This window comes from Dryobates pubescens, chromosome 10, assembly GCF_014839835.1.
Source record: "Dryobates pubescens isolate bDryPub1 chromosome 10, bDryPub1.pri, whole genome shotgun sequence".
NCBI classification, from domain to species: Eukaryota; Metazoa; Chordata; class Aves; order Piciformes; family Picidae; genus Dryobates; species Dryobates pubescens.
The window spans coordinates 17,718,924-17,746,434 of NC_071621.1; the positions used below are offsets into that span (position 1 = coordinate 17,718,924).

The following is a 27,511-nucleotide window of genomic DNA, read 5'->3' on the forward strand; positions in this document are numbered from 1 at the left end:
GCCCAGGGGATGCCCAGGGGTGGCTGGGGGGGAGGGTCCCTGTGCCCAGGGTGGTGCCCAGGAGGGGTCTCTGTGGTCTCTCCCTTCAGGGTCCCTGTGCCCAGGGGATGCCCAGGGGTGGCTGGGGGGAGGGACCCCGTGCCCAGGGGGGAGTCTCTGGTCTCTCCCCCCTCAGGGGCTCTGTACCCAGGGGATACCCAAGGTTGGCTGGGGGGGGTGTCTGTGCCCAGGGGGTACTCAGGGGGTGCCTGGGGGGGAGTCTCTGTGCCCAGGGGGTGCCCAGGAGGGGGTCTCTGTGCCGAAGGGGGTACCCAGGGGATACCCAAGGTCGGCAGGGGGATGTCTCTGTGCCCAGAGGGGTGCCCGGGGGGGGGTCTCTGATATCTCCCCCCTCAGGGGCTGTGTGCCCCGGCGCGTTTGAGGGTGCCCAGCAGGGTCCTCACCCCCCTGCTCACCGAGGTGCCAACCCTGCGGGCGACGGAGGGCGCGGGGGGGGCTGGCAGGCAGGAGCTGGAGCTGGGGCTGGGGGGGGGCCGAGCGTCCAGGCACTTCTGGTACCGCAGCTGGGGGGCACCGGGGCGGCCGTCAGCCGGAGGGCACCGGGCAGGGGCCGCAGGGGGGCACCGAGGGGGCGACAGAGGGGGTGGAGGGGGGTTAGGGGTGTCCTGCTGGGAAGCTGGGGGAGCTCACTGGGCCGAGGGGTCAGAGCATGGGGGGGGGCATGGGGGCAGGAGGTGCCCAGGGAGTGCCTGGGGGTCTGGATGTGCCTGGGGGGGGGGCTCAGTGAGTCTGGCAGTGCCCAGGGGGAGATCAGTGGGTCAGAGGGTGCCCAGGGGTGCCCATGGGGGATCAATGGCTCTGGGGTCCCCAGGAGGTGCCCATGGGGGGGGTCCTTGGGTCAGGGAGTGCCCAGGGGGTGTCACTGGGTCTGGGGTGCCCAGGGGATGCCCATAGGGTATCCATGGATCAAGGGGTGCCCAGGGGGTGTCACCAGGTCTGGGGGTGCCCATGGGGGCTCAATGGATCAAGGGGTGCCCAGGGGGTGCCCAAGGGGGCTCAATGGATCAAGGGGCACCCAGGGAGGATCACAGGGCCCGGGGGTTGCCGGCATGGGCAGGGGGGTTGGCACTCACCGCGCACGCCCCCTGCAGGGCCTCGCTGAGGCGGGCAGCGTTGGGGTGGCACCAGAGCAGGTGGCAGCGGAAGGCTCGGGGGGCAGCGGCCACGATGAAGGCGAAGGAGCGAACGTCCCTGCCCACGCCCAGGAAGGAGAGGAACCGCACCCGGGCCTCGCCCAGCACCCATCCCGTCTGTGGGCACAGCGGGCACACAGCCTGCCACCCAGCCTGGCACCACCAGCACCCAGCCCTGCCCACGCCCAGGAAGGAGAGGAACCGCACCCGGGCCTCGCCCAGCACCCATCCCGTCTGTGGGCACAGCGGGCACACAGCCTGCCACCCAGCCTGGCACCACCAGCACCCAGCCCTGCCCACGCCCAGGAAGCAGAGGAACGGCACCCAGGCCTCGCCCAGCACCCATCCCGTCTGTGGGCACAGCAGGCACACAGCCTGCCACCCAGCCTGGCACCACCAGCACCCAGCCCTGCCCACGCCCAGGAAGGAGAGGAACCGCACCCGGGCCTCGCCCAGCACCCATCCCGTCTGTGGGCACAGCGGGCACACAGCCTGCCACCCAGCCTGGCACCACCAGCACCCAGCCCTGCCCACGCTCAGGAAGGAGAGGAACCGCACCCGGGCCTCGCCCAGCACCCATCCCGTCTGTGGGCACAGCGGGCACACAGCCTGCCACCCAGCCTGGCACCACCAGCACCCAGCCCTGCCCACGCCCAGGAAGGAGAGGAACCGCACCCGGGCCTCGCCCAGCATCCATCCCGTCTGTGGGCACAGCGGGCACACAGCCTGGCACCACCAGCACCCAGCCCTGCCCATGAGCACCCAGCCCTGCCCACGCCCAGGAAGGAGAGGAACCGCACCCGGGCCTCGCCCAGCATCCATCCCGTCTGTGGGCACAGCAGGCACCCAGCCTGGCACCACCGGCACCCAGCCCTGCCCACGCCCAAGAAGCAGAGGAACCGCACCCAGGCCTCGCCCAGCACCCATCCCGTCTGCGGGCACAACCTCACCCTAACTTCCCACACCATGGTGCCAGCCTCACCTGAACCACACTCACCATGGTGCCAACCTGCCCCTTAGCCTGAGCCTGGTGCCACTCTGACATTCTCACTGCCACGGTGCCACCCTGACCCTGGTACCACCCTGACTTTGGTGCCACCCTCATCACATGGTGCCCATGGTGCTACCCTTGCCCATGACTCTTTATATTGCCCTGGTCCACCCCAGTGCCCTCCCAGTGCCCTGTAAGGGGATCTTCAGCAATGCCCACCATGCCTACAGTGCCCACAGTGCCCTCAGTGCCCTCTAGCGCCCCCCATGCCCGGTGCCCACCTGCTGGTGTGTGATGGTGACCGTGGCCGGGGCCACGCTGACCACCGCCGGGGTCCAGAGCTCAGGGGAGCCTGCGGCCAGCGCCAGCTCCAGCGCCGCGTTCAGCACCTCCATACCTGGACAGCGACGGACGGACAGGGACAGACCGACAGCGACAGACGGACAAGGATGGGGACAGTGACAGACAGCGACAGACGACAGCGACAGGGACAGACGGACAGGAACAGAGGGACAAGGAAGGGAATGGGCACAGACGGACACACGGACACGGGGACAGAAGGACAAGGACAGAGAAACAGAGATGGGGACAGAGGGATGGGGATAGACAGAGGGACACAGGGACAGAAGGTCAAGGGCAAAGGAACAAGGAGAGGACAAGAAAGGCAGGGAGGGCACAGAGAGGGCACAGGAGGGCAGGAGTGGCACAGGAGGTGAGAAAGAGTTGAGAAGGGGCAGGTAGGGGGCAGGGAGCCCCCAGTGCTGCCCCCCCCCAGCAGCAGCCCCCCCAGGGTCACATCCTCCTTGTCCCCCCCTGTGCCCCCCTAATACCCACCCACAGGCTTGCTGCCTGGCACACAGCCACAGCAGTGCCCCCCAGTGCCCTCCCAGTGCCCCCCCAGTACCCACCCACAGGCTTGCTGCCTGGCACACAGCCACAGCAGTGCCCCCAGTGCCCTCCCAGTGCCCCCCCAGTACCCACCCACAGGCTTGCTGCCTGGCACACAGCCACAGCAGTGCCTCCCAGTGCCCTCCCAGTGCCCCCTCAGTACCCCCCCAGTACCCACCCACAGGCTTGCTGCCTGGCACACAGCCACAGCAGTGCCTCCCAGTGCCCTCCCAGTGCCCCCTCAGTACCCCCCCAGTACCCACCCACAGGCTTGCTGCCTGGCACACAGCCACAGCAGTGCCTCCCAGTGCCCTCCCAGTGCCCCCTTCAGTACCCCCCCAGTACCCACCCACAGGCTTGCTGCCTGGCACACAGCCACAGCAGTGCCCCCCAGTGCCCCCTCAGTACCCCCCTAGTACCCACCCACAGGCTTGCTGCCTGGCACACAGCCACAGCAGTGCCTCCCAGTGCCCTCCCAGTGCCCCCCCAGTACCCACCCACAGGCTTGCTGCCTGGCACACAGCCACAGCAGTGCCCCCCAGTGCCCTCCCAGTGCCCCCCCAGTGCCCACCCACAGGCTTGCTGCCTGGCACACAGCCACAGCAGTGCCTCCCAGTGCCCTCCCAGTGCCCCCCCAGTACCCACCCACAGGCTTGCTGACTGGCACACAGCCATGGTACCGAGCAGGGAAGTGCTGCACAGGCTCAGCCTTGGGCACCGGGAACTCGGCTTGGGGGGGCGGGGGCTGCAGTGAGACCCCCACCCCGGCACCCCTGCATGGACCCCCCCACCGGCAGCCCCCATGGAACCCCCAAACATCCCCCATGGACCCCCCCCGGCACCCCCCATGGACCCCCCAAACACCCCCCAATGGACCCCCCTCAGCACCCCCCATCGACTCCCCAAACACCCTCCCACGGAGCCCCCCCGGCACCCCCCATGGAACCCCCAAACACCCCCCCATGGACCCCCCTCAGCACCCCCCATCGACTCCCCAAACACCCTCCCACGGAGCCCCCCCGGCACCCCCCATGGAACCCCCAAACACCCCCCCATGGACCCCCCTCAGCGCCCCCCCATCGACCCCCCAAACACCCCCCACGGACCCACCCTGGCACCCCCCATGGACCCCCCAAACACCCCTCTATGGCCCTTCTACCCAGCACCCCTCTGGACCCCCCAAGCATCCCCCCATGGACCCACCCCAGCACTGCCCATGGACCCTCCAAGCACCCCCCCATGGACCCCCCCGGCACCCCCCATGATCCCCCCATGACCCCCCCTAATACCCCCACACTGACTCCCCTACGGCACCCCCCCAATGGCACCCCCCCATGACCCTTCCCCTGGCAGCCCCACACTGACCCCCCCAACACGCCCCCCAAACATCCCCTCCAGCAGCTCCCTCATGACCCCCCCAGAACCTGCACACTGACCCCCCATGACCCGCCCGCAGCGCCCCCCAGCGCCGTACCATGGAAGGGGACCTCCACCATTGGGGGGGGGGCGCTGGGCCCCTGCTGCTCCTTCTGTGGCTCCAGCAGCAGCTGAGGGGAAGTGGAGAGCTGGGGGGGGCCGGGGTGGAGGAGGGGGCGGGGGGGGGAAAGGGGAGGGGAATTGGGGGAGGGGGGGGTTGGGTATGGGGGGGCACAGTTGGTGGTCCCTGGGGGATCCTGACCCTACCTGGGAGCTGAGATCCTCCTCGGGGGGGGCCTCACTGTGGGGGAAGGGGTGGTCAGAGGCTGCCCCAGACACCCCCCCACAAAGACCCCCTCCAGAAATCCCTCCCTAGAGATCCCCCCCCCACAGCCTCCAGGGACCCCCCCAGAGACCCCCTCAACAGAGACCTCCCCCAGAGACACTCCCCAGAGACCCTTCCCCCCGAGATGCCCCCAGAGACCCACCCCAGAGAACCCCCCACAGAGTCCCCTCCCAGAGATGCCCTCCAGAGACCCTTCCCCACAAGACCCCCCCCAGAGACCTGCTCCAGAGACCCCCCCACAGAGACCCCTCCCAGAGACACCCCCCAGAGACCCTTCCCCCGAGACCCCCCCAGAGACCACACCAGAGAGGCCCTCCCCCCGAGACACCCCCAGAGACCTGTCCCAGAGACCCCCCCACAGAGACCCCTCCCAGAGATACCTCCCAGAGACACCCCCCAGAGACACCCCCCCCGAGACCCCCCCACAGGGACCCTGTGCAGAGACATCCTGCAGAGACCCTTCCCCTGAGATTGCCCCCAGACCCTCCTCTCGAGATCCCCCCAGAGACCTGCCCCAGAGACCCCCCCAGCCCTTCCTGAGACCCCTCCCACAGAAGCCCCCAGAGACCTCCCCCGACCCCCACAGAGACCCCCAGACCCCCACTCCTGGACCCCAAGGCCCCACCGAGATGCCCCCCCCCCGTAGCCCCTCCTCACCCCTGTGCCTGCAGCTCCTTCTCCTGCTCCTCCTCCTCCTCCTCCTCTTCCTCCTCCTCAGGGGGGTCCTGGGTCAGGGAGAAGCAGTTGTGGGACCCCCAGCCCCAGTCCCCTGCCAGTCCCCCCCAGTCCCAATCCCTCCCCAGCCCCCAGCCCCTCCTCACCTGCCAGGGGCTGCCCTCAGCTGGGGGGAGCCTGGTCCAGGGCAGCTGTGGGAGAGGGAGGTCAGGGGGTGCTGAGCCACAGCCAGGGAGGCAGCTGGGGGGCAGCTATGGGGCAGCTATAGGGCCGGTGTGGGGCAGTTATAGGGTGCAGCTATGGGGCAGGTGTGGGGCAGTTATGGGGAAGGCATGGGGCAGGTGTGGGGCAGGGATGGGGCAGGTGTGGGGCAAGTGGGGGGCAGGTATGGTGCAAGAATGGGGCAGCTGTGGGCCAGCTGTGGGCCAGCTATGGGGCAGCTATTGGGCAGCTGGGGGCATGTGTGGGGCAGTTATGGGGTAAGTATGGGGCAGTTATGGAGCAGCTATGAGGCAGGTGTGGGGCAGGCATGGGGCAGCTATGAGGCAGGTGTGGGGCAGGCTTGGGGCAGGTGTGGGGCAGCTATGGGGTAGTTATGGGGCAGGTGTGGGGCAGGCATGGGGCAGCTATGGGGCAGGTGTAGGGCAGGTGTGGGGCAGTCAAGGGAGAAGTAATGGGGCAGCTATGGGGCAGGTGTAGGGCAGCTGTGGGGCAGCCAAGGGAGAAGTAATGGGGCAGCTATGGGGCAGGTGTAGGGCAGCTGTGGGGCAGCAGTGGGGCAGCCGTGGGACACTCACCGTGGGGCCAGGGCCTGGCACCGGGGGTGGCTCCCACTGGGTGGTGCCCGTTGGGACGTGCCAGTAGTAGGGCCCCGGGGGGTCGCTCACCCGCAGCCAGCCAGGGGGCAGCGCCGAGTCCTGCCCCATGCCCACTCCTGCCCACGGTGCCACTGGGGGGGCAGAGGGCACAGCAGTGGGGCAGAGGGCACAGCAGTGGGGCAGGAGTGGGGCAGGTGTGGGGCTGGGTGGCACTGGGGTGACACAGGGCAGCACAGAGATGACACAGGGTGGCACTAGGATAACATCGGGGGGCACTGGGGTGGCACTGGGATGAAGATGGGGTGACAGTGGTGGCACTAGAATGACACAGGGTGGCACAGGGGTGACACTAACGTGGCACCGGGATGGCACAGGGTGACACAGGCGTGACACGGGTGAAAATGGGGGGGGCATTGGGATGGCACAGGCTGGCACTGGGGTGGCACAGGGCGGCACAGGGGTGGCACTGGTGCCCACCTGCCTCCTCGGTGTCATCGCCGGGGGGGGGTCCCGGTGGTGTCGCTCCCAGGGGGGGTCCCGGTGTCACCCCCGGGGGGGGTCCCTGCGCTGTCCCCAAGTGGGGTCTCAGGGTCCCCATCCCCGGGGGGGCTCCCGGTGTCCTCATCGCCGGGGGGGGTCCGGGTGTCGTCCCCCTCCCCGGGGGGGCTCTCGGTGCCCCCCAGTTCATTCCGGTTCTGGTCGCGGATCCCCTGCAGCCATTTGGCGTTGGAGGGCACCGGGACCCCCGCCAGCCCCGGGCCGGTACCGGGGAGACCTGCGGGGGGGTCCACGTCGACCCCCCCCGGGCGGTTGTCGTTGACGAGGTCACTGCGGTGGTTCCGGGCCCGAGACATGGCCCCGGGGGGGGACACAGAGGCACCGGGACCCCCCCGGGACCCCACTGCCGCCGGTTCCTGCTACGGGCCCCGGGGCAGCGGCAGCGCCATCGGCTGGGGAGGGGGGGCCGTGAGAGGGGCGCCGGTAACCCCCCAGGCACCGACACCCCCCCAAACCCGAGCCCCCCCGCGGGACACCTCCCCCATAGCACCGGGGTGTCCCCCCCGGATCTGCCCCCCCACCCCGGAACGCTCCGGGAACCCCCAGTCCCGGTGCCCCCCCTCCGCGGTGCCCCCCCGACAGCCCCCGGACACCGACCCCCCTCCCCACCAAGGACCCCCCCTCATAGTGTCCCCCCCGCCGGGTCCTGTCGCCCCCCCTCCCCGGGACCCCCGAGCCCCGGGGTCGCCCCCGCGCCCCGGGTCCCGGTGTCCTCCCCCGGTGCCACCCCCGCAGTCCGTTCCCCAACCCCCCGCCACAGTGCCGGGACCCCCCTGACCTCCCCCCCAGCTCTTGTGTCCCCCCCCACCATGGGGCCCCTCGGACCCCCCTGGTCCTGTCGCCTGCCCCCGGACCCCCTCGGGACCCCCAGGCCCCGTCGCGGCGCGGCCCCGGTACCTGCGGCGGCGGCTCCGGTAACGGGGGGGGGAGGACAGGGGGGAGGAAAGGGGGGGGGAGGGGCTGCGGCGCCGCTTCCGCTTCCAGGGGCGGGGACAGAGCCCCCCCCACCGGGACCCCCCCTCTCGGGAACCGGGGATGGGAAACGGGGACGGAGCTGGCACCGGGAACGAGACCGGGAATGGGAACGGGAAATGGGACCGGGACCGGGGGTGGGGATGAGCAATGGAGCTGGCACCGGGACCGGCACCCAGAACAGGAACGGGAATGGGGCTGGCACCGGCACCGGCACCCGGACCAGGAACGGGAACGGGGCTGGCACCGGGACCGGGGGTGGGGATGAGCAATGGAGCTGGCACCGGGACCGGCACCGAGAACAGGAACGGGAGTGGGGCTGGCACCGGCACCGGCACCGGGAACAGGAACGGGAACGGGGCTGGCACCGAGACCGGGGGTGGGGATGAGCAATGGAGCTGGCACCGGGACCGGCACCGAGAACAGGAACGGGAGTGGGGCTGGCACCGGCACCGGCACCGGGAACAGGAACGGGAACGGGGCTGGCACCGAGACCGGGGGTGGGGATGAGCAATGGAGCTGGCACCGGGACCGGCACCGAGAACAGGAACGGGAGTGGGGCTGGCACCGGCACCGGCACCGGGACCAGGAACGGGAACGGGGCTGGCACCGAGACCGGGGGTGGGGATGAGCAATGGAGCTGGCACCGGGACCGGCACCGAGAACAGGAACGGGAACGGGGCTGGCACCGGGACCAGGGGTGGGGATGAGCAATGGAGCTGGCACCGGGACCGGCACCGAGAACAGGAACGGGAGTGGGGCTGGCATCGGGACCGGCACCGGGAACAGGAACGGGAACGGGGCTGGCACCGGGACCGGGGGTGGGGATGAGCAATGGAGCTGGCACCGGGACCGGCACCGAGAACAGGAACGGGAGTGGGGCTGGCACCGGCACCGGCACCGGGAACAGGAACGGGAACGGGGCTGGCACCGGGACCGGGGGTGGGGATGAGCAATGGAGCTGGCACCGGGACCGGCACCGAGGACGCGAACCAGGATGGGGAACGGGGATGGGACCGAGATCGGCACCAGGAACGGGAATGGGAACGGCGCTGACACCGGGAGCGGGGCCGGGAACGGGAGCGAGACTGATACTGGCACCGGGACTGGCACCGGGAACAGGAACGCAGCCGGGAAGGGCGCTGGCACGGCGCTAGGGGGCGGCACAGGCTGGCATCGGGAGCGGCACCGGGAATAGCAGCGGGAGCAGGGCTGAGATCAGCACCGGGACTGGGAACAGGCACCGGAATGAGACTGGCACCGGGGCTGGCACTAAAGGATGCAGTGTGATGGGCAGGACAGGGTGGCACCGGGAACGGGGCTGGGAATGAGGCTGGCACCGGGAACCGGTTTGAGAATGGGCACGGGGCTGGGACTGGCATCAGAAATGGGGCTGGGAATGAGGCTGGCACCAGGAGTGGGGCTGAGACTGGCACCAGGAACACCACAGGAGCAGCACTGGGAATGGGAATGGGGCTGGGACTGGCACCGGGACTGGCAGTGGGAATAGAGTTGGCACTGGGACTGATGCCAGCACCGGGAATGGGCCTAGCACAGCCTGGTACAGCCTGAACTGGGTTGAACTGGGCTGTGCCAGGCTGTACTGTGCTATGCCAGGCTGTACTGGGCTATATTGGGCTGTGCCAGGCTGTACTGGGCTGTGCCAGGCTATATTGGGCTGTGCCAGGGTATCACAGCAGTACACTGGGGGCTGGAAGGGACTTCCAGAGCTCACCCAGCACAACCCTCTGCCAGGGCAGGGCACACAGTGCAGGGCATCCAGGGCAGGGGCACCCAGGGCATGGCACTCAGGAGCACATCCCGGGGAGGGGGAGCTCTCCCGAGCACACTCTCAGCCTCCGGGCAGCTGTGCCAGGGCTGTGCCAGCCTCATTGCAGAGCTGCAGCCTGTGCCCGCTGCTCCTTGCCCTGTCCCTGGGCACTGCTGTGCAGAGCCTGTTCCCTGCCCCTCAGCCATCGGTTGGCATTGATCAGGTGTCCCTCAGCCTCTGCCCACAGCAGAGCTGCTCTGTGCCTGGTGGCATCCTCCTGGCACTGCCCTGGGCTCTCCCCAGCAGACCTCTGCCCCTCCTGAGTTGGCAGCCTGGAGCTGGGCACACCACTCCGGGGGCGGTCTGAGCAGGGCATGGCAGAGGGCATCAGAACTTCCTCAGCCCTACTGGCCTCACCCTTCTTGATGCCCCCTGGGATACCCTTGGCTCTCCTGGCCACCAGGGCACTTTGCTGTGCCAGGCAGAACTTAATGCCCACCAGGGCCCCCCCAAACCTGCCCTGGTGCCAGGGGCTGCTGCTGCCCAGCTGCAGGGCACCCCCAAACCTGCTCTCTGTGCCCTCCCCCAGGTGGTTCATAAAGACACTGAACAGAACCGTGCCAAGCACTGCCCCCTGGGGCACAGCACTGGGCACAGGCCTCCAGCCTGGCTCTGTGCCACCCTCTGAGCTCTGCTGTGGAGCCAGAACTCAGCCCAGGAGCAACCACCTGTGCCAACCACGAGCTGCCCCACCAGGAGTCCAGGCAGGTGGCACCCACTGCTCTGCCACCCTCTACCCCACATCCCTGTGCCCATGTGCTGGTGCCATGGAGAGTCACACTGGTGCCCTACTGGTGCAACTGACACCACACCAGTGCCAGACTGGTGTTCGTGGTGCCACACCAGTGCCATGCTGGTGCCAGGCGGGGTCACACTGGTGCCACCTGATACCACAGCAATGCCAGGCTGGTTCCATGATGCTCTATCAGGAGCTGTGCTGTGCCAGGCTGTGCCACGCTCTCCTGGGTTCTGCCAGGCTGTACGGGGCTGTGCTTTGCTGTGCTGGGCTCTGCCTGGCCATGCCAGGTGGTGCCAGGCTGTGCCAGGCTACTGACATCACATGAGCTGTCCCACGTCACCATCACAGGTTGGCACCACAGATGGGCACCACAGGTCCCTGCCACACACTGATGCCACACGGTGGCAGGATGGCACTGCCACACACTGGGGTCACTGGCACCACCATGCCTTGGTGGCGCTGATGGCACACACTGGCACCAGCATATCAGCAGCACACATGAGCACCTTACTGGCACACACATGGGCACCACCTCACTGACACACATATGGGCATGATGTCCCTGGCACACATATGGGTACCACGCCCCTGGCACACACATGGGCACATCACTGACACACACATGGCCACCACATCCCTGGCACACACGCAGGCACATCACTGGCACACACATGGCCACCACATCATTGGCACACAGATGCCACAAACTGGCACCAGTGGCTGGCACCAGCACAGGCTGCAGCCTCTGCCACCCTCCCTTGCTGCCATGCCAGTCCCTACCAGGTGCCACCTGCTGCCACTGTGCTTTGGCACCGTCACACCCAGCAGAGCCTGGCACCACGAGTGGCTGCCAGAGGCTGGCATCAGGGCGCAGAGAGCTGGCACACAGCGGTGGCACAGCAGAGATCACCTGACACTGCCACACACAGGTGGCACTGCCTGGGCACAGGACAAGGACAGAGGACACAGGACAGGGACAGAGGACAGGGCCCAGGGGACAGCTGCCACCACCTTGTCCCCCATGTCCCCAGGGCCTGGCCCCTGGCCATGTCCCCACAGAGCCACCACCAGCTGTGCCCTCTGTCGGCTCCGTGCCTGGCAGCGGCTGGCACTGGGATGTGCCACCCACAGCTGTCACCCACAGCCACCACCAATGTCCCCAAGGTCCCCAGGACCCCTACACACACCTCCTTGGCCACCCCCAAACATGTCCCTAATGTCCCACAACCTCCAATGATGCTCCCAAGACCACCACCACCACTGTCCCCAAAGCCACCACCAATGTCCCCAAGGCCACCACCAGTGTCCCCATAGCCACCACACCCCCATGGCTACCACCAAGGTTCCCAAGGCCACCAATGATGTCCCCAAGGCCACCCCCCACCCCTGTGACCCTTACCACCAATGCCCCCAAGGCCACCCCCCACCCCCCATGGCCACTACCAAGGTCCCCAAGACCACCATCAGTGTCCCTAAGGCCATCCCAAATGTCCCCAAGACCACCACCAATGTCCCCAGGGTCACTACCAAGGTCCCCAAGCTACAACCAAGGTCCCCAAGACCACCACCCACCCCTGTGACCCTCACCACCAACGCCCCCAAAGCAACCACTCACCTCCATGGCCACCACCAAGGTCCCCAAGGCCACCAGTGGTGTCCCTAAGATCACCACCAATGTCCCCAAGGCCACCACCAAGGTCCCCAAGGCCACCAGTGATGTCCCCAAGGCCACTACCAAGGCCCCAAGGCCACCACCAAGGTCCCAAAGCCACCAGTGATGTCCCCAAGGCCACCACCAATGTCCCCAAGGCCACCACCAAGGTCCCAAAGCCACCAGTGATGTCCCCAAGGCCACCACCAATGTCCCCAAGACCACCACCAGGGTCCCAAAGCCACCACTGACGTCCCCAAAACCACCACTAACGTCCCCAAGACCACCCCCCACCCCTGTGACCCTCACCACCAATGTCCCCAAGGCCACCACCCACCCCCAAACCCACCCCCAATGTCCCCAAGCTAACCCCCACCTCAACCCCCCAACGTCCCCAAAGCCCCCAGCGATGTCCCCAAGGCCACCGCCACGACTTTGGGGGGGGGGGATGCCGTTGCCATGGCGACCAACAGGGTCCCCAAGTCTGGTGGCATTTGGGGGGGGGGGGGGGGGCGGAGGGCGCTTGGGAGCTCTCCCCCCACTGCAGAGACGCATTTTGGACGAGACCATTGCGGGGTAGGGGGGGGAAGAAGTGTGGTGTCCCCCACTCAATATCCCACGGGACCCCCTCCCGGGGACCTTCCACTGGGGGGGGGGGGGACGCGTCGCTTTGCGACGCGTCCCCCCCCCCCCCCAGTGGAAGGTCCCCGGGAGGGGGTTCCCGTGAATTTAAAGGGGGGGGTCCAAGTGTGGTGTCCCCCCCCGCGACGGAATGGTTCAGTCCTGCCCATCCCTGGCGCAGTCCGAGCGAGGATGCGCGGCGTGGGGTGAAGAGAGGAGGGGGCTTCGAGGGGGGGGTGAGTGAATTTTGGGGGGGGGGGGGGGGCACAGTGATATGGGGGGTGGGATGAGGAATGGGGGGAGAAGGAGATTTGGGGGCGCTGGGTAAGGAGAAAGGGGTTTTGGGGGGAGGGGAGGGAAAGGTGGGAGGGGGTCGTGGGGAGGAGGGGAAGGGGGGGCTGGGGAGGGAGGTTTGGGGGGGGCAGGGGTGGGGGGCAAGGACAAGGGGGGGACAGGGACAAGGGGGAGGTGGGGACATGGGGGGGTGCGGGGATGGGACTGTGGGGCGAACGAGTTGGGGGGGTGGGAGCAAGGAGTGGGGGGACAGGACGGGGGGACAGGGGCGGGGGGGTGTCTGGGGACAATGACGGGGGGGAGGGAGGGACAGGGACAAGGAGGGGAGAGGGGACAGGAGGAATTAGGGGGGGCAAGTTAGGGAGGGTCTGGGGACAAGGAATGGGGGGGCAGGGACGGGGGAGACAGGGGCAGGGACGGGGGGGACAGGAGGATGTGGGGGCCAGGGACGGGGGCCAGGGACAGAGTCAAGGGGGTCAAATCTGGAGGGGTCTGCAGACAGGGAATGGGGGGGACAGGGACAGGACGTGGGGGGCAGGGACAAAGGGGGGGTCTGGGGACCACGACACGAGGCTTGGGGGCATAGAACAGGGGGGTGAGGGATGGGGGAGGACAGGGGCAGGGTGGGGGGCAATGGGCGGGGGCAGGGACGGCGTTGGGGGGCACAGGGAGGGGACCCCCCCGGGGGTGCACCGGGCCGGGCGGGATCGGCAGCGACCCCCCCGGTGCCGGTGTCCCCCCCGTGTCGCGGGGTCCCTGTCCCGCGGGGTCCCCCCGGTGCCGGTGCCCCCCGACGTCCCCCCCGTGCCGGTGCCCCTCCGGTGCCGCTGCCCGGTGCCGCTGCCCGGTGCCCGGTCCCGGGGCGGGTCCCGCAATGGCGGCCGGGGCGGGGCCGGGCCTGGAGTCGCCGCAGCGCCGGCAGCGGGGCCGGGACGGGGCCGGTCGGTACCGGGGAGGGGATCGGTACCGGGGCCGGGGGTCGGTACCGGGGCCGGGAGCCGGTACCGGGAGGAACCGGAACGAGGCCAGGGGGAGGTGCAGCGAGAGCCGGGGGGCTGCGGCAGGGCAGGAACTGGAGGGGGGGTGGGGCAGGCGGGGGAGGCTGGGGTGCCGTGGGGCTGGGGGTGTCATGGGGTTGGCAGGGGGGGCTGGGGGTGCCGTGGGGCTGGGGGTGTCATGGGGTTGGCAGGGGGGGCTGGGGGTGCCGTGGGGCTGGGGGTGTCATGGGGTTGGCAGGGGGGGCTGGGGGTGCCGTGGGGCTGGGGGTGTCATGGGGTTGGCAGGGGGGGCTGGGGGTGCCGTGGGGCTGGGGGTGTCATGGGGTTGGCAGGGGGGGCTGGGGGTGCCGTGGGGCTGGGGGTGTCATGGGGATGGCAGGGGGGGCTGGGGGTGCCGTGGGGCTGGGGGTGTCATGGGGTTGGGGGTGCTGTGGGGTTGGCAGGGGGGGGCTGGGGGTGCCGTGGGGCTGGGGGTGTCATGGGGTTGGCAGGGGGGGCTGGGGGTGGTGCCGTGGGGCTGGGGCTGTCATGGGGTTGGGGGTGCCGTGGGGTTGGCGGGGGGGGCTGGGGGTGGTGCCGTGGGGCTGGGGCTGTCATGGGGTTGGGGGTGCCGTGGGGTTGGCGGGGGGGGCTGGGGGTGCCGTGGGGCTGGGGGTGTCATGGGGTTGGCAGGGGGGGCTGGGGGTGCCGTGGGGCTGGGGGTGTCATGGGGTTGGCAGGGGGGGCTGGGGGTGCCGTGGGGCTGGGGGTGTCATGGGGTTGGCAGGGGGGGCTGGGGGTGCCGTGGGGCTGGGGGTGTCATGGGGTTGGGGGTGCCGTGGGGTTGGCGGGGGGGCTGGGGGTGCCGTGGGGCTGGGGCTGTCATGGGGTTGGCAGGGGGGGCTGGGGGTGCCGTGGGGCTGGGGGTGTCATGGGGTTGGGGGTGCCGTGGGGTTGGTGGGGGGGCTGGGGGTGCCGTGGGTCAGGCAGGAGGTTATGGGGCAGGAATTGGGGGGGTGGGGCAGGCAAAGGGATCTAGGGGTGCTGCGGGTACGGGGGTGCTGTGAGACAGGAAAGGGGGGCTGGGGGTGCCATGGGGTGTGCTGGGGGTGTCGTGGGGCAAGCAGAGCAAGCTGGGGGTGTTGTGGGGCTGGGGGTGCCGTGGGACAGGCAGGAGGTTATGGGGCAAGAATTAGGGGGGGTGGGGCAGGCAAGGGGGTCTAGGGGTGCTGTGGGGCAGGCAGGGGGGCTGGAAAGCAGGAGTTGGGGTCTGGGAAGCTGTGGGTGGCTGCTATGGGGCAGGCAGAGAGGGCTGTGGGTGCCATGGGGTGCTGCAGTGGGGGGTGTGGAGCTGGGGACCTGTGCTTCCGTGGGGTGCTGGAGGCTGTGAGGGTGTGGGGTGCTGAGGGAGCTATGGGGTGCTGGGGACTATGGGGTACTGGGGGGGCTATGGAGTGCCATGGGGTGCCATGGGGTGCTGGGGGGCTATGGGGTGCTGGGGGGCTATGGGGCGTGGGGGTATGGGGGGCTGTGGTTGTGGGGTTGATGTTGGGGGGCTATGGGGTTCTGGGGTGCTGTGGGCTCATGGAATGCTGGGGGGGTGTGGGGCTGGGGTTAGGGGGCGCTATGGGGGGTGAGGTTGTGGGGTGCTGGGAGGGGTGAGGTTATGGAGCTGTGGGGTGCCATGTGGTTATGGGGTGCTGGGGGGCGCTGTGGGGCTATGAGGTTAAGGGGTGCTGGAGAGTGTGTAGGGCTACGGGGTGCTGGGCGTTAGGAACCGCTGTGGGGCTGTGTGGTTTCCATGGGGCGCTGGGGGACTATGGGGTGCTGGGGGGGTATGGAGTTATGGGGGGTTGGGGGGCTCTGTGGTTTCCGTGGGGCGCTTGGGGGTCATCCGTGGGGCTGGGGGGCAGCCTGGGTCGCTGTGGGGCTGGGGGTCACCCATGGTTCTGGGGTCGGCCGTGGGGCTGGGGGCAGCTGTGGGGAGCTGTGGGTCAGCCGTGGGTCGCTGGGGGGTCCCTGAGCCGTGCCCCTGTGTGACCCCCGGCAGCTGCGGGGCCCCCGCGGGGTCGGGGGGCGATGGCCGGGGAGGCTCCTCCGGGCGCGGCGCTGCCCCCGGAGCTGGAACCGCTGCGCTGCGGCATCTGCGGAGAGCACTTCCGCAGCCCCAAGGTCCTGCCCTGCCTGCACTCCTTCTGCCAGAGGTGAGGGCACTGGGAGGGCACCGGCTGGGCACTGGGTGGGCAGAGCCAGAGCCCTGTGCCCCCTGCCCTGCCTGCACTCCTTCTGCCAGAGGTGAGGGCACTGGGAGGGCACCGGCTGGGCACTGGGTGGGCAGAGCCAGAGCCCTGTGCCCCCTGCCCTGCCTGCACTCCTTCTGCCAGAGGTGAGGGCACTGGGAGGGCACCGGCTGGGCACTGGGTGGGCAGAGCCAGAGCCCTGTGCCCCCTGCCCTGCCTGCACTCCTTCTGCCAGAGGTGAGGGCACTGGGAGGGCACCGGCTGGGCACTGGGTGGGCAGAGCCAGAGCCCTGTGCCCCCTGCCCTGCCTGCACTCCTTCTGCCAGAGGTGAGGGCACTGGGAGGGCACCGGCTGGGCACTGGGTGGGCAGAGCCAGAGCCCTGTGCCCCCTGCCCTGCCTGCACTCCTTCTGCCAGAGGTGAGGGCACTGGGAGGGCACCGGCTGGGCACTGGGTGGGCAGAGCCAGAGCCCTGTGCCCCCTGCCCTGCCTGCACTCCTTCTGCCAGAGGTGAGGGCACTGGGAGGGCACCGGCTGGGCACTGGGTGGGCAGAGCCAGAGCCCTGTGCCCCCTGCCCTGCCTGCACTCCTTCTGCCAGAGGTGAGGGCACTGGGAGGGCACCGGCTGGGCACTGGGTGGGCAGAGCCAGAGCCCTGTGCCCCCTGCCCTGCCTGCACTCCTTCTGCCAGAGGTGAGGGCACTGGGAGGGCACCGGCTGGGCACTGGGTGGGCAGAGCCAGAGCCCTGTGCCCCCTGCCCTGCCTGCACTCCTTCTGCCAGAGGTGAGGGCACTGGGAGGGCACCGGCTGGGCACTGGGTGGGCAGAGCCAGAGCCCTGTGCCCCCTGCCCTGCCTGCACTCCTTCTGCCAGAGGTGAGGGCACTGGGAGGGCACTGGGTGGGCACTGGGTGGGCAGAGCCAGAGCCCTGTGCCCCCTGCCCTGCCTGCACTCCTTCTGCCAGAGGTGAGGGCACTGGGAGGGCACTGGGTGGGCACTGGGTGGGCAGAGCCAGAGCCCTGTGCCCCCTGCCCTGCCTGCACTCCTTCTGCCAGAGGTGAGGGCACTGGGAGGGCACTGGGTGGGCACTGGGTGGGCAGAGCCAGAGCCCTGTGCCCCCTGCCCTGCCTGCACTCCTTCTGCCAGAGATGAGGGCACTGTGGGCACCCTGGTGCCCACAGCCCTTTCCCAGCCCCCAGTCAGGTGGCACCACCATACCTGGGGTGCCCCCAGTGCCATCTGCTCTCCCTGTGCCCTCACTGTCCATCTGTCCCTCGGATGTCCCTGCGGTTCGTCTGGCCCTGTGCCCTGCGGCCGTCTGGCCCTGTCCTGCTTGTGCCCCTGCTGTGTGCCAGCTGGCCTGGCACAGCCCCTGCCTGTGTGCCCTCCCTGTGCCCCTCTGTCCCTGTGCCACTCTGTCCCCATGCCCCCAGTCCCCCAGCGCTGCCCAGACTGGCAGAGGGCACCTTGGAGACCATCAGGGCCAGGCTAGCACTGGCCTGCCCAGGCTGAGCCCTGTCCCCTGGCACCCCTTAACCCCTAATGTCTCCTGCTGTGCCCATGCCCCCTGGCGGTGGCTGTGCCATGCCCCTGTGCCCACTGTGCCCTCAGGTGCCTGCAGGGCTCTGTGTCCTGACTGTGCCCATCGTGCCCACAGGTGCTTGCAGGGCTACGTGCCCTGCTTGTGCCCGTGTGCCCTGACTGTGCCATGTGTCCTGACTGTCTGGTGTCCTCTGACTGTGCCATGTCCCTGTGCCCCCTGTGCTTGCAGGGCTGCGTGCCCTGACTGTGCTTTTGCCTCTGACTGTGCCATGCCCCTGTGCCCACAGGTGCCTGCAGGGCCATGTGCCCTGACTGTGCCCATGTGCCCTGGCTGTGCCATTGCCTCCTGACCGCCATGTGCTTTGTGCCCCCTGTGCCCATGCCCCCTGGCTGTGTCTGGTGTCCCCTGGCTGTGCCATGCCCTCTGACTGTGCCATGCCTCTGTGCCCGCAGGTGCCTGCAGGGCTACGTGCCCGCGCAGAGCCTGACGCTGTCGTGCCCGGTGTGCCGCCGCAGCTCCATCCTGCCCGAGGCCGGGGTCTCGGCGCTGCAGGACAATCGCTTCCTGACGCTGCTGATGGAGCAGCTGCAGCGCCCCCCGGCGGCGCCCCCCGGCACGGCGCCCCCCCCGCCGCCGCCCCCCGCGCAGCCGCTCTGCTGCCCCAACCACGACGGCAAGGTGGGCGCGGGGGGGGCGCACCCGGAGCTGGGGGAGGGCTCGGGGGGAGCTGCAGGAGATGGGGGGGGGTGTCTCTGGAGATGTGGGAGGGGGCTGCAGTGATAGAGGGGAGGCTGGGGGGGGTGTCTCTGGAGATTGGGAGTGGGGAGGGAGGGGTTTGGAGCTGGGGAGGGTCCAGGGGGCTGTGGGGGAGATCTGGGGGGGTGGGGCTGCAATGATAGGAGGCTGGGGAGATCCGGGGGGGCTGTAGTGATACATGGGGGGCTGGGGAGATCTGTGGGGGTCTGCAGTGATAGGGAGGGCTGGGGAGATCCGGGGGGGCTGTAGTGATACATGGGGGGCTGGGGAGATCTGTGGGGGTCTGCAGTGATAGGGAGGGCTGGGGAGATCCGGGGGGGCTGTAGTGATACATGGGGGGCTGGGGAGATCTGTGGGGGTCTGCAGTGATAGGGAGGGCTGGGGAGATCCGGGGGGGGCTGCAGTGATACATGGGGGGCTGGGGAGATCTGTGGGGGTCTGCAGTGATAGGGAGGGCTGGGGAGATCCGGGGGAGGCTGGGGAGATGCAGGGGGGGTGTGCAGTGATAGAGGGGAGGCTGGGGAGATCTGGGGGGGCTGCAGTGATACAGGGGGGCTGCAGTGATACAGGGGGGGCGCAGGGGGCTGGAGGAGCCTGTGGAGGTGGGGGGGAGGCTGTAAGGGTCCTGGGGGGGGCTGCAGAGGCTGGGGAGGTTTTGGGGGTCTCCGGAGGGGGCTCTGAGGGGGTCCTTGGGGGGTTCTGAGGGAGTCTCTGGGGGACCCCTGCAGGGTCTCTGAGAGGGTCTCTGGGGGTGCCCATGGCCCCTCACCTGGGGGGTGTCTTTGGAGGTCTCGGGGGGGGTCTGGGGGTGTCTCTGTGAGGGTGCCCATGGCACTGATGCCAGGGGGTGCCCCGGGGGGTGCCCAGGTGATGGAGTTCTACTGTGAGCCCTGCGAGACAGCCATGTGCCAGGACTGCACCGGGGGGGAGCACCGAGACCACCCCACGGTGCCCCTGCGAGAGGTCCTGCAGCAGCACAAAGCTGCCCTGCAGCTGCAGCTCGACGCCGTCCGCGCCAGGTACCTGTGCCAGCGGGCACTGCCAACGGGCACTGCCGGCCAGCGGGCGCTGCCAGTGGGGACTGTAAATGGGCACTGCCACGGGCACGGCCTGCCAATGGGCACTGCCAGTGCTGCACCGCGTCAGGACCCCTGCAGCACCACCTAGACAGAGCTGGGCATGGGGATAGAAACCAGGGTGGGCAGAGGGTGAGGGGAACCAGCAGGGGTGAGGGGGCACTAATAGAGGTGAAGGGGCCCAGCTGTGTGCCAGGGCTGGGGTGAGAGGCTGGGGGTGCCAGGTCTGGGCGAGGGGCTGGGCCAGGGTGCCAGGGCGGCCCTGGGGGTGCCAGGGTTGGGTGGGAGGGCTAGGCCAGGGTGCCAGGGCTGTGCCAGGGCTGCCTAGGTGCCAGGGCTGTGCCTGCCATGCCCAGGCTGCCCCAGAGGTGACAGGGCTGGGCTGGGGACTGTGCCAGAGCTGCCGTGGGGGTGCCAGGGCTGACAGGGCTGTGCCCGCGGTGCCCAGGCTGCCGCAGCTGTCGGCTGCCATCGGGTTGGTGTCGGAGATCAGCAGGCAGCTGGGCGAGCGCCGGGCAGAGGCTGCCGCCGAGATCGGTGCCACCTTCCGCGAGCTGGAGGAGGCTCTGTGCCAGCGCCGGGCAGAGCTCGAGAGGGACCTGGAGGCCACCTGCGCTGCCAAGCAGAAGGTGAGGCCTGGGGGCACCCTTGGCACACTGCATCCTACATCTTTCCATGGATGGTTCCCAGCCCGTTGCCGTCCCACCCCTGATGGTGCCCATCCCCACCCCATGCCATACTGAGATGCCCATCCCCATCTCCGTGCCATCTGTGACAGTTCCCCTCCCCACACCGTGCCGTGCCCACGCCTGCAGGTGCTGCAGGCCCAGCTGGCAGCGCTATGGCAGGGCCAGGCACAGCTGCTGGGCAGCCTGTGCCACGCCGAGCTGCCCATGCCATCAGCGTCAGTTCCCATGGCCGTGCCACGCTGAGGTGCCCGTCGGTGCCCGCAGGTGCTGCAGGCGCAGCTGTCGGCGCTGCGGCAGGGCCATGCGCAGCTGCTGAGCAGCCTGCGGCTCACGGAGCGGGTGCTGGAGCGCGGCTCGGCGCCGGAGGTGCTGCTGGTGCGGAAGCCGCTGGGCGAGCGCCTGGCGGAGCTGGCGGCGCGGCGCATGCCCGAGCAGCCCCACGAGAACGCGCAGCTCGACCTCGCCGCCGACCCCGCGCCCCTGCGCCGCGGCATCCTGGCGCTGGGCGCCCTGGTGACCACCAGCGCCACCGCGCACCAGACGGTGGCCAGCGGCGAGGGCCTGCGGCAGGCCGTGGTGGGGCAGCCGGCGTCGCTCAGCGTCACCACCAAGGACAAGGACGGGCAGCTGGTGCGCTGCGGCAGTGCCAGGCTGCGCTTCCAGGTGGGCACCGCCGCGGGGAAGAGGGTGCTGGGCACGGGGAGGTCGCCTCGGGATGCTGGGGTGGGCACGGGGAGGTCACCTCGGTGGTGAAAATGGGGGGCTGGGGGGAGGTCATCTTGGGGTGGAATGTGGGCATAGGGAGGTCACCACGGGGGGGGGAGGGCATCCTGGGGTGGGCATGGGGAGGTCACCTCGCGGGTGGAAATTGGGGGGGAGGGTTTTCTGGGGTGAGGCGTGGGCCCGGGAAGGTCGCCTCGGGGTGGGAGGGCATCCTGGGGTGGAATTGGGAAAGTCAGGTTGGGTGGAAATGGGGGGGGGGGAGGTCGTCCTGGGGTGCTTGGGTAGGGTGTGGGCATGGGGAGGTCACCACGGGGCGGGGAGTAGCGGGGAGGGCATCCTGGGATGGAATTGGAGAAGTCACCTCGGGGGTGAAAGGAGGAGGAGAGGGCATTCTGGGGTGATGCAGTGGGCACGGGGAGATGCCCCTGGGGTGCTGAGGAGGGCTGTGGGCATGCGGAGGTGCCCCCGGGGAGGTGCGGGGGGATCCGTCAGCCCGGGGTCTGGCGGCGGTGCCCGCAGGTGACGGGCGCGGACGGGACGCCGGCGGAGGCGGAGGTGCTGGACAACCGGAACGGGACCTACGAGCTGCTGTACACGGCGCGGGGCGAGGGGGAGCTGCTGCTCTCCATCCTGCTCTACGGGCAGCCCATCCGCGGCAGCCCCTTCCGCGCCCGCGCCCTGCGGCCCTGCGACGTCCCGGCCGCCGCCGACGACGCCAAGCGCAGGGTCAAGTCCCCGGGCGGCGGCGGCGGCGGCCACGTGCGGCAGAAGGCGGTGCGGCGCCCGTCCAGCATGTACGGCAGCGGCAAGCGCAAGGACAACCCCATCGAGGACGAGCTCATCTTCCGCGTGGGTGAGGGGCCCCGTCCCGGCACCCCCCGGGGACACACGGAACACCCTGAGAGCCCCTGAGCCCCATAGAGCCCCCTGACCCACCCTGATCCCATGGGACCTAATGGAGACACCCTGACCCACCCTGATCCCTAGGGACCCCCTGGAGCCCCCCTGGCACCTGCAGAACACCCTGAGACCCCCTGACCCCCACGGACCACCCTGATCACTATGGGCCCCCAAAGAGACCTCTAGGCACCTGCAGAACACCCCAAGACCCCTTGATCCCCATGGACTGCCCTGAGACCCCAGATCCCTATCGACTCCCTGGAGCCCCCCCCAACCCCCATGGACCACCCTGAGCCCCCCTGGCCCCATGGAACACCCTGACCCCCCAGCCCCCGCCCAGGTCCCCCTGGCCATGCCCCCTGAGGGTGGTGCCCCCCCAGGAAGCCGTGGCCGGGAGAAGGGAGAGTTCACCAACCTGCAGGGCATCTGCACCTCCAGCAGCGGCCGCATCGTGGTGGCTGACAGCAACAACCAGTGTGTGCAGGTGGGACGGCCTGGCACGGCCTGGCATGGCCCTGGTGCAGCCCTGGCACTGCCCTGACGACACTGCCCTGGCACAGCCCTGGCACAACCTCATCCCCATCCTTGTCCTGTCCCTGACCCCATCCTTGCCCCATCCCTGCCCACACTTTCTCCCGGTCCCTGCCCCTATTCTGTCCCCATCCTTGTCCCCATCTTTGTCCCATCTAATCCCCACCCCTGTCTCCATCTCACTCCCATCTCGTTCCCACCCCTGTGCTCACCTTCATCTCCTGGTATCCCCCACTCTGTGACCCTGTCCAGAGTGTTCCCCAGCTCTGTCCCCTTGGTATTCCCCAGCCCTGTGCCCTTGTCCCTGTCCCCTGGTATCCCCCAGCACTCTGCCTCTGTCCCCTGGTGTCCCCCAGCCCTGTGCCCTTGTCCCTGTCCCCTGGTATCCCCCAGCACTCTGCCCCTGTCCCCTGGTGTCCCCCAGCCCTGTGCCCTTGTCCCTGTCCCCTGGTATCCCCCAGCACTCTGCCTCTGTCCCCTGGTGTCCCCCAGCCCTGTGCCCTTGGCCCTGTCCCCTGGTGTCCCCCAGCCCTGTGCCCCTGTCCCCATCCCCTGGTCCCCCCAGCCTGTGCCCGTGCCCGCCGTGACCCGTGGGTGCCGCAGGTGTTCTCCAGCGAGGGGCAGTTCCGGCTGCGGTTTGGGGTCCGCGGGCGCTCCCCGGGGCAGCTGCAGCGCCCCACGGGGGTCACTGTGGACACCAACGGCGACATCATCATCGCCGACTACGACAACCGCTGGGTCTCCGTCTTCTCGCCCGAGGGCAAGTTCAAGGTCAGGGGCGGGGGGCACGGGGGGCAGGCTCGCACCTGGTGGGGTCTGCTGGGACATGGTGGGGCCTGGTGGGCTGTGGGTGGATGTGGTGGGAGCTGGTAGGGTCTGCTGGGTCATGGTTGGCTCTGGTGGGGTCTGCTGGGTCCTGGTTGGTTCTTACTGGCCGCGGTGGGGTCCGGTGAGCCACGGTTGGATGTGGTGCGCTGTGGTTGGATGTCGTTGGATGTGCTGGGCTGTGGTGGGGGTCTGCTGGGTTATGGGTGGATGTGGTTGGGTTTGGTGGGGCATGGTGGGGTCTGGTGGGGCATGGTTGGGTCTGGTGGGCCATGGTTGGGTTTGGTGGGCCATGGTTGGGTTTGGTGGGTCATGGTTGGGTTTGGTGGGCCATGGTTGGGTGTCACTGGATGTGCTGGGCTGTGGTGGGGGTCTGGTGGGTCAGGGCGGGTCCTGCTTGGGTGAGGTTGGCTGTGGTGTCACATTGTAGGGCTGGGTTGGATGTGGTTAGATGTGATGGGTCCCGGTAGGCTGTGACAGGTCTGGGCAGTGCCAGGGGCAGCCCCGGGCAGGCTGCGGGGGGGTGCCAGGGCAGACTGTGGGGGGCGTCTGGGCGGTGCCAGGGGCAGCTCCGGGCAGGCTGCGGGGGGTGCCAGGGGCAGAGTGGGGGGGGTCTGGGCGGTGCCAGGGGCAGCCCCGGGCAGGCTGCGGGGGGTGCCAGGGGCAGACTGTGGGGGGGGTCTGGGCGGTGCCAGGGGCAGCCCCGGGCAGGCTGCGGGGGGTGCCAGGGGCAGAGTGGGGGGGGTCTGGGCGGTGCCAGGGGCAGCCCCGGGCAGGCTGTGGGGGGTGCCAGGGGCAGAGTGGGGGGGGTCTGGGCGGTGCCAGGGGCAGCCCCGGGCAGGCTGTGGGGGGGTGCCAGGGGCAGACTGTGGGGGGGGGTCTGGGCGGTGCCAGGGGCAGCCCCGGGCAGGCTGCGGGGGGTGCGGGCGGTGCGGGGCAGCGCCGGAGCCGCCCTGACGCCTGCCCCCTGGTGGCGGCAGAGCAAGATCGGCGCCGGGCGGCTGCTGGGCCCCAAGGGCGTGGCCGTGGACCGCAACGGCCACATCGTGGTGGTAGACAACAAAGCCTGCAGCGTCCTCACCTTCCAGCCCAGCGGGAAGCTGCTCACCAAGTTCGGCTCCCGCGGCACGGCCGACAAGCAGTTCGCAGGTGCCCAGGGAGCCACCGCCGCGGGCAACCCCCTGCCGCGGGCACCCACCCACCCCGGCCACCCCCCCAGCGGGCACATCACTCCCCGCGGGCACCACCCCTGCTGCGGGAACCCCCCCTGCTGCAGGCACCTTCCCCACGGGCACCCACTCCCCCATGGCGTGGGGATAGGGATGGGTTCTGGGCTGGAGCTCCAGGCTCAGCTCTGGGTCTGGTTCTGGGATGGCACCGTGGGGACGTGGCATAGCTCATGGCCTGGTGGTGTGGCACCTCCATGCCCAGGGTTGGGGCTGGCATTGAGTTTGGGGCTCTGGGTTCAGGTCTGGGGGTCAGGTCTGGGTTCTAGGTTACTGCTGGGCTCTGGGGTTGGGTTCTGGGTCAGGTTCTGGGCTCTGGGGTTGGGTTCTAGGTTTTGGGTGTTGGTCCTGGGCCTGGCTTTGGGCTCTGAGCTGGGGCCTGGTTCTGGCTTCAGCTTCTGGGCTCTGAGCTCTGGTTCTGGGTTCTAGGCTGGAACTGGTTCTGGGTTCTAGGCTGGCTCTGCTGTGTTCTGGTCCCAGTTCAGGTTCTGGGCTCCAGGTTCCAGATCCCAGTCCTGCTCCTGTCTCATGTTTGGGGCTCCAGCTTCTGGGTCCCACCATGGGCTGGGCACAGACCCCTTGTGCCACCTCCTTGATGGTGGCTGTGTGGCACCAGCTGGGCATTAACTGGGCACTAGCCGGGCACCAGCCATGCCCAGGCCCTGCCCTGTGCCCTGACCCTGTGCCCCCCCAGGGCCTCACTTCGTGGCTGTCAACAACAAGAACGAGATTGTGGTCACCGACTTCCATAACCACTCTGTCAAGGTGGGCACCAGCCCTGCCCTGCTGCCACCCCATAGTGCCATCCTCCAATGCCTTCTCCCAATGCCATGTCCCCACTGCCACTCCCCTGGTGCCATCCCCCTGTGCTGTCTCCCAGTGCTGTGCCCCTGGTACCTTCCTCCCAGTGCCACCCCCATGGTTCCGTGCTCCTAGTGCCATCTCCATGGTGCCACTCCTCTGGAGCTGTCCTGGTGGTACCACTCCTTGGTGCCATCCCCCTGATATTATTCCCCCCCTGGTGCTGCCCACATGGTGCCATTCCCCTGATCCCATCCCCCCAGTGCCACCCCCCAGGTGCCATGTTCCTAGTGTCATCTGCATGGTGCCACCCCCATGGAGCCATCCCGCTGGTACCACCCCCTGGTGCCATCCCCCTGGTGCCATCCTCCCAGTGCCAATCCCCATGGTGCCACCCCCTGGTGCCGCCCCCACGGTGCCATGGCCCCGGTGCCAAGCGCGGTGCCCGTGGTGCCCACAGGTGTACAGCGCGGATGGGGAGTTCCTGTTCAAGTTCGGGTCGCACGGGGAGGGCAACGGGCAGTTCAATGCCCCCACCGGGGTGGCAGTGGATGCCAACGGCAACATCATCGTGGCCGACTGGGGCAACAGCCGCATCCAGGTGCCAGGGCACAGGGGAGCACAGGGGGGCACGGGGATGGGGGTGGGCAACAGCCGCATCCGGGTGCCAGGGCACAGGGGAGCACAGGGGAGCATGGGGATGGGGGTGGGCAGCAGCCGCATCCGGGTGCCAGGGCACAGAGGGTGGAGGGACAGGGAGGGACACAGAGAAGGGGCACAGCAGGGGGCACACGGGGTGGGGGGACAGGGCAGGACACACTGAGACCCAGCCTGGCACCAGCACCAGGGAGGTCCCACCGGCAGCCTGTTCTTGTCCCCATCCTGCCTCTGCCTTTATCACATCCCTGTCCCCATCCTCTCCCCATCCCTGTCCCTGTCTTTTTACCCATCCTGTCCCCATCCCTGTCCCACTCCTGTCCCTATCCCTGTCCCTTTCCCTGTCCCCATCCCTATCCCTGTCCCTTTCCCCGTCCTGTCCCCATTCCTGTCCCTGTCCTCATCCCTGTCCCGGTCCCCATCCCTGTCCTCACCACGTCCTGGGCTCATGCCCCACACTGGGGGGGTCTGAGCATGAGGGAGGCAAAATCCCTGCACTCCAGAGGGGCATCAGGGCACTGGGGGGGAGCTGGGCTGTGTGTGGGGACACCGGGGGGCATCAGGGGCAGTGGCTCACTGGGGGTGTTGGGGACAGCACTGGGGGTGTGGGGGACTCTGGGGATGCTGGTGCTATGGGTGGCACTGGGCACACTGGGGGTGAGAGGGGTGGCCCTGGGGGTGCCAGGCTCCCTGGGGATGCTGGTGAGATGGGTGGCACTGGGGGTGAGGTGGGAGGCACTGGGGGTGATGTGGGTGGCACGGTGCCCCCTGCAGGTGTTCGACAGCTCTGGCTCCTTCCTGTCCTACATCAACACCGCTGCAGATCCTCTGTACGGCCCCCAGGGGCTGGCGCTGGCCCCCGACGGCCACGTCCTGGTGGCTGACTCCGGGAACCACTGCTTCAAGGCCTACCGATACCTGCAGTAGCCCTGGGCACATGGGGACAGGCCTGGGGACATCAACAGAGTCTCTGCTTCAAGGCCTGCTGATACCTGCAGTAGCCATGGGGACAGGCCTGGGGATGTGGGGACAGCCTTGGGGACGTGGGGACAGCCCTGGGGACACCGCTCCAGACACTGCTTCAAGATCTTCTGCTACCTGCAGTAGCCCTGGGGACATGGGGACAGCCTTGGGAACATCGACCCAGGCTCTGCTTCAAGACCTTCAGCTCCCCACAGCAGCCAGCACCCTGGGGACAGCCCCAGGGACACCAACCCAAGCACTGCTTCGAGACTTAGTGCTGCCTGCAATAGCCTTGGGGACAGTGACTCAGCCACAGCTTGGAGGCCTGCCACTGCCTGCAGTAGAGCTGGGGACAGCCACAGTGACATGGGGACACCTGGCACAGCCTTGGGGACAAGAATCCAACCACTGCTTCAGGCGCTGCCACCACCACGGGGACACTGGGGACAGCCCTGGGGACAGCCCTGGGGACAAGGTGGCAACCACAACTTCAGGAACTCCTACCCGCCGCAGCCAGCACCATGGGGACAGCCCTGGGGACAGTGACCCAGCCACAGCTCCAAGACCTGCAGCTGCCAGCAGCTGTCACCACCATGGGGACACAAGGGGCAG

At 69.0% G+C, this 27,511-nt stretch overlaps 2 protein-coding genes across 5 annotated transcripts; one reads left to right on the plus strand and one right to left on the minus strand.

Annotated features, from left to right (window-relative positions):
* Positions 1–256: 256 nt before the first annotated feature.
* On the minus strand, positions 257–7,308 carry LOC128897487 (amyloid beta precursor protein binding family B member 1-like). The gene is made up of 10 exons (XM_054164870.1): positions 6,805–7,308; positions 6,307–6,458; positions 5,656–5,700; positions 5,492–5,559; positions 4,756–4,789; positions 4,547–4,637; positions 3,718–3,801; positions 2,466–2,581; positions 1,134–1,310; positions 257–563 (listed from the first exon to the last, which is right to left on the minus strand). Exons 1-10 carry the CDS (start codon positions 7,013–7,015, stop codon positions 393–395), a joined length of 1,149 nt encoding a protein of 382 aa, XP_054020845.1. The 5' UTR covers positions 7,016–7,308; the 3' UTR covers positions 257–392.
* Positions 7,309–12,824: 5,516 nt separating this feature from the next.
* TRIM3 (tripartite motif containing 3) lies at positions 12,825–26,887 on the plus strand. Of its 4 annotated transcripts, none has more exons than XM_054164690.1 (13): positions 12,825–12,935; positions 16,021–16,174; positions 18,205–18,430; positions 19,376–19,527; positions 20,033–20,213; positions 20,538–20,936; positions 21,516–21,849; positions 22,277–22,380; positions 23,031–23,198; positions 24,233–24,401; positions 25,173–25,243; positions 25,740–25,880; positions 26,711–26,887. In XM_054164690.1, the coding sequence occupies exons 1-13, from the start codon at positions 12,851–12,853 to the stop codon at positions 26,861–26,863; spliced, it is 2,337 nt and encodes a 778-aa protein (XP_054020665.1). In that variant the 5' UTR covers positions 12,825–12,850; the 3' UTR covers positions 26,864–26,887. The 4 variants fall into 4 exon arrangements, with proteins under 4 accessions (XP_054020665.1, XP_054020668.1, XP_054020666.1 ...); XM_054164691.1 differs by lacking the exon at positions 12,825–12,935 and adding an exon at positions 13,868–13,934; XM_054164692.1 differs by lacking the exons at positions 12,825–12,935; positions 16,021–16,174 and adding an exon at positions 17,246–17,266.
* Positions 26,888–27,511: the final 624 nt, after the last annotated feature.

Bases quoted from the DNA above. Each gene is read 5' to 3' on its own strand.
- LOC128897487 (XM_054164870.1), bottom strand. From the start codon at position 7,015: ATGAACTGGGGGGCACCGAGAGCCCCCCCGGGGAGGGGGACGACACCC. The intron at 6,459-6,804 runs GTGGGCACCAGT...CTGCCCCCCCAG, and splicing joins CGATGACACCGAGGAGGCAG to TGGCACCGTGGGCAGGAGTG. The intron at 4,638-4,755 runs GTAGGGTCAGGA...GGCCCCCCCCAG, and splicing joins AGGAGGATCTCAGCTCCCAG to CTCTCCACTTCCCCTCAGCT.
- TRIM3 (XM_054164690.1), top strand. From the start codon at position 12,851: ATGGTTCAGTCCTGCCCATCCCTGGCGCAGTCCGAGCGAGGATGCGCG. The intron at 21,850-22,276 runs GTGAGGGGCCCC...GTGCCCCCCCAG, and splicing joins CGAGCTCATCTTCCGCGTGG to GAAGCCGTGGCCGGGAGAAG. The intron at 24,402-25,172 runs GTGCCCAGGGAG...GTGCCCCCCCAG, and splicing joins GGCCGACAAGCAGTTCGCAG to GGCCTCACTTCGTGGCTGTC.